Genomic DNA, 5142 nt, shown 5'->3' with positions numbered 1-5142 from the left:
TCACTTCCTCGCCCTCAGTCTCGTGATGTTCATCTACAGTCTATTTAAGGCATCCTCAACGCCGGCCCTCAAACCTTTCATATTTGTTTGGACCGCGTTATCCGGACTGTGGAAGCCATTCAACGTGAGGTTGTATCGATTCGCGGTGTGGACCGGACGTGAATTCTCCCCTAAACAAGAGACAAACGTGGGTGACGACGATGTCCCAATGGAGAATGCCATCGACGATGAACCGGCGCCACCCTCCTCCTCTGCGCCAACCTCGCCGGTGCATTGCACCTTGACCATCAGCGAGGCCCGTGCCAATCGACATGGTGCAGGAGGAGCGGTTCCGGGAGGCGCAGGCCGATGCCGCCTACGACCACCACCTTCTACAGGAGCACGTGCAGGAGGAGGAGCAGCTCACCGCCGGCAGGGCTATTGCGCCGGACACAGACCTGACGGAGCAGGCGCTGCTCGAGTCCTATCGCTCCGTCAGTGATATCTGCCTCGCTCGGTAGTGGTACCGCCACCGGGTGGTGGAGGTGGTGGCCGCCTATAAGGAGAGCGACGACGTGGGCAAGGCGGTGTTTGGCGAGACCGATGATGAGGAGGACATCGAGTCCGCGCCCCGCCGCGGCAACGACGAAGTCGACACGTCCGTGGGCGCCGTGGGCAGCGAGGAAGAGTAGTGCACAGTAGGTCGTGCCGCTCGTGTCCAGGAAGGCCACCGGTCGTCCCGTCCCATCGATGCCAAGCTTGGTGGGATCACCATCTTCAGCCGATTAGTCGCTTGGCGAGGATGTTTGAGGCGGACAACTTCACTTCGAGGGCCTCTGGAGGCGGAGGTTACGGAGGCGGAGCTGGAGAGCACCGAGGCGGAAGTGGAGACGGTGAAACTTCAGTTCTCGGGACTGATGGCTGGACACGGAGAACGGGCGCCAACGACCATTTAGATTAGGTATTAGTTATACCTTTAGGTCGGACTAGCACCGCTTTGATGTAAATGTAATGAAAATTTTCATGTTTACATGAAATTCAGACGTGTTTATATGAAATTTATCATGTTTATATAAAATCCGGACTTATTTGCACGAATTTCATCCGGTTTATTGAAAAGAAGTTTGAAATGTATGCGGCTATGATTGGATGGCATCCTCCCGCATCATGTTCGTGGACTGATACCTTGTCGACGGACGCATGCAGAAGGAAATTTACGGTTGCCGTTGGAGATGCCCTTAGGCGCCAACAGTTGAGTGCAGACCACCGGAAAACTAGGGTTTCTGCCTCCTGCCACCGCCGCAGGTCCGCCTCCTCTCCTGTGGCCCTAGGCCATGGGGGCGTGGTGGATCTCGGCAAGGGCCGGCGGGAGGGCTCCGTTTTTAATTGTTTTTTTCAGTTTTGTTAGGGTTTGTGTCCTGCTCAGGAAGACGAGACGGCGGCGGCTCCCTGAAGATGGAATAAAGGTCTCCCCGCCTAGCCCCCGTTCCAGCGGTGCGTCTAGCATCGTTGGTGGGCGTGTGGAGGTGTGTCTCCGACGAATCTATCATTGGTGGATTTGCTCGGATCTCGTCGTTGTTTGTCTACGTTCGTGTGTCTTCGGTTTGAATCTTTCTGATCTACGTTATTCTTCATCTGCGGCGGTTGCTGTTTTGGTGCGCTGGTCCTACGGGGCCTTAGCACGACGACTTCCCGACTGTCTACTACAACAAGTTGTGCCCGACTCTGGCGATGGACGGGCGATGACGGCGGTGCGCCTTCGGCTCGATTCAGTGCTGGTAGTCGTCGCTAGGTGGTCTATGAATCTGGATGTAATTTTTATTATTTCTGGTATTTGTTGTACTACCATGATTGAAGATGAATAGATCAGAAATTTTCTCGTAAAAAAAAGTGTGCATACCACAGCATAAGAGGTAAGGCGATCCATGAGCAGAATCATTACTGTCGGGAGACTCCCGTGTCGCTCCCCGCAGCGGCCCGGGAGAACCCTATATTGCCGCCGGCGGCCACCTACCCACCCCTCCCTACCTCCCTTGCCGCCGCCGGAGTGCGTCGCCGGGCAAAGCCCGTGCGGCGTCGGCGGCGGCGGGGTCTTCTCCATCTCGCGAGGTGCACGAGTTGCGCGGGGGCGGCTCGTGTTGCGATTCGTAGTAATTTCAAAAAATGTCCCATGCACACGCGAGATCATGGTGATGCATAGCAATGAGAGGGGGAGAGTGTGATCTACGTACCCTTGTAGATCAACAACGGAAGCGTTAACTTGGTTGATGTAGTCGTACGTCTTCACGGCCCGACCGATCAAGCACCGAAACTACGGCACCTCCGAGTTCTAGCACACGTTCAGCTCGATGACGATCCCCGGACTCCGATCCAGCAAAGTGTTGGGGAAGAGTTCCGTCAGCACGACGGCGTGGTGACGATCTTGATGAACTACTGTTGCAGGGCTTCGCCTAAGCACCGCTACAATATTATCGAGGACTATGGTGGAAGGGGGCACCGCACACGGCTAAGAATATGATCACGTGGATCAACTTGTGTCTCTAGGGGGTTCCCCTGCCTCCGTATATAAAGGTTCAAGGGAGGGGGGCCAGCCGGCCAGGAGAGGCGCGCCAGGAGGAGTCCTACTCCCTCTGGGAGTAGGACTCCCCCCCTTTCCTAGTTGGAATAGGATTCGTGAGGGGGGAAAGAGGAGAGAGAGGAGGAAGGGGGGCCGGCCCCCTCTCCTTGTCCAATTCGGACCAAGGGGGGGAGGGGCGCGCGGCCCATCTATGTCCACCTCTCCTCTCTTCCATGAAGGCCCACTAAGGCCCATATACCTCCCGGGGGGTTCCGGTAACCTCCCGGTACTCCGGTAAAATCCCGATTTCACCCAGAACACTTCCAATATCCAAACATAGGCGTCCAATATATCCATCTTTATGTCTCGACCATTTCGAGACTCCTCATCATGTCCGTGATCACATCCGGGACTCCGAACAACCTTCGGTACATCAAAATGCATAAACTCATAATATAACTGTCATCGTAACCTTAAGCGTGCGGACCCTACGGGTTCGAGAACAATGTAGACATGACCGAGACACGTCTCCGGTCAATAACCAATAGCGGAACCTGGATGCTCATATTGGCTCCTACATATTCTACGAAGATCTTTTATCGGTCAGACAGCATAACAACATACGTTGTTCCCTTTGTCATTGGTATGTTACTTGCCCGAGATTCGATCGTCGGTATCCAATACCTAGTTCAATCTCGTTACTGGCAAGTCTCTTTACTCGTTCCGTAATACATCATCTCACAACTAACTCATTAGTTGCAATGCTTGCAAGGCTTATGTGATGTGCATTACCGAGAGGGCGCAGAGATACCTCTCCGACAATCGAAGTGACAAATCCTAATCTCGAAATATGCCAACCCAACATGTACCTTTGGAGACACCTGTAGAGCTCCTTTATAATCACCCAGTTACGTTGTGACGTTTGGTAGCACACAAAGTGTTCCTCCGGCAAACAGGAGTTTCATAATCTCATAGTCATAGGAACACGTATAAGTCATGAAGAAAGCAATTGCAACATACTAAACGATCGGGTGCTAAGCTAATGGAATGGGTCATGTCAATCAGATCATGCATCTAATGATGTGATCCTGTTAATCAAATGACAACTCTTTGTCCATGGTTAGGAAACATAACCATCTTTGATTAACAAGCTAGTCTAGTAGAGGCATACTAGTGACACTCTTTGCAGGGCATGTTGTGATGTGATATGGTCAAGGCATGATGCTGAATTTTATTGTATGAGATGATCATGTTTTGTAACCGAGTTATCGGCAACTGGCAGGAGCCATATGGTTGTCGCTTTATTGTATGCAATGCAATCATGATGTAATGCTTTACTTTATTACTAAACGGTAGTAATAGTCGTGGAAGCATAAGATTGGCGAGACGACAACGATGCTACGATGGAGATCAAGGTGTCGCGCCGGTGACGATGGTGATCATGACGGTGCTTCGGAGATGGAGATCACAAGCACAAGATGATGATGGCCATATCATATCACTTATATTGATTGCATGTGATGTTTATCTTTTATGCATCTTATCTTGCTTTGTTTGACGGTAGCATTGTAAGATGATCTCTCACTAAATTATCAAGAAGTGTTCTCCCTGAGTATGCACCGTTGCCAAAGTTCGTCGTGCCCAGACACCACGTGATGATCGGGTGTGATAAGCTCTACGTCCATCTACAACGGGTGCAAGACAGTTTTGCACACGCAGAATACTCAGGTTAAACTTGACGAGCCTAGCATATGCAGATATGGCCTCGGAACACGGAGACCGAAAGGTCGAGCGTGAATCATATAGTAGATATGATCAACATAGCGATGTTCACCATTGAAAACTACTCCATCTCATGTGATGATCGGTTATGGTTTAGTTGATTTGGATCACGTAATCACTTAGAAGATTAGAGGGATGTCTATCTAAGTGGGAGTTCTTAAGTAATTTGATTAATTGAACTTAAATTTATCATGAACTTAGTCCTGGTAGCATTTTGCAAAACATGTTGTAGATCAATAGCTCGCGTTGTTGCTTTCATATGTTTATTTTGATATGTTCCTAGAGAAATTGTGTTGAAAGATGTTAGTAGCAATGATGCGGATTGGATCCGTGATCTGAGGTTTATCCTCATTGCTGCACAGAAGAATTATGTCCTTGATGCACCGCTAGGTGACAGACCTATTGCAGGAGCAGATGCAGACGTTATGAACGTTTGGCTAGCTCAATATGATGACTACTTGATAGTTTAAGTGCACCATGCTTAACGGCTTAGAATCGGGACTTCAAAGACGTTTTGAACGTCATGGACCATATGAGATGTTCCAGGAGTTGAAGTTAATATTTCAAGAAAATACCCGAGTTGAGAGATATGAAGTCTCCAACAAAGTTCTATAGCTAAAAGATGGAGGAGAATTGCTCAACTAGTGAGCATGTGCTCAGATTGTCTGGGTACTACAATCGCTTGAATCAAGTGGGAGTTAATCTTCCAAATAAGATAGTGATTGACAGAATTCTCTAGTCACCATCACCAAGTTAGTAGAACTTCGTGATGAACTATAATATGCAAGGGATAACGGAAACAACTCCCAAGCTCTTCGTGATGC

At 49.7% G+C, this 5142-nt stretch overlaps 1 protein-coding gene across 1 annotated transcript; it reads left to right on the top strand.

Moving 5' to 3' along the window:
- Positions 1-1313: 1313 nt before the first annotated feature.
- LOC147986384 (uncharacterized) lies at positions 1314-1844 on the top strand. Its single transcript, XM_087541987.1, has one exon. It carries the CDS (start codon positions 1314-1316, stop codon positions 1842-1844), a length of 531 nt encoding a protein of 176 aa, XP_087398113.1.
- Positions 1845-5142: the final 3298 nt, after the last annotated feature.

This window comes from Triticum urartu, chromosome 2A, assembly GCF_056163025.1.
Source record: "Triticum urartu cultivar PI428250 chromosome 2A, HENAU_Tu73, whole genome shotgun sequence".
NCBI classification, from domain to species: domain Eukaryota; kingdom Viridiplantae; phylum Streptophyta; class Magnoliopsida; order Poales; family Poaceae; genus Triticum; species Triticum urartu.
The sequence above is the reverse complement of the archived record's forward strand: the minus strand, read 5'-3'. Positions and strand labels throughout refer to the sequence as shown.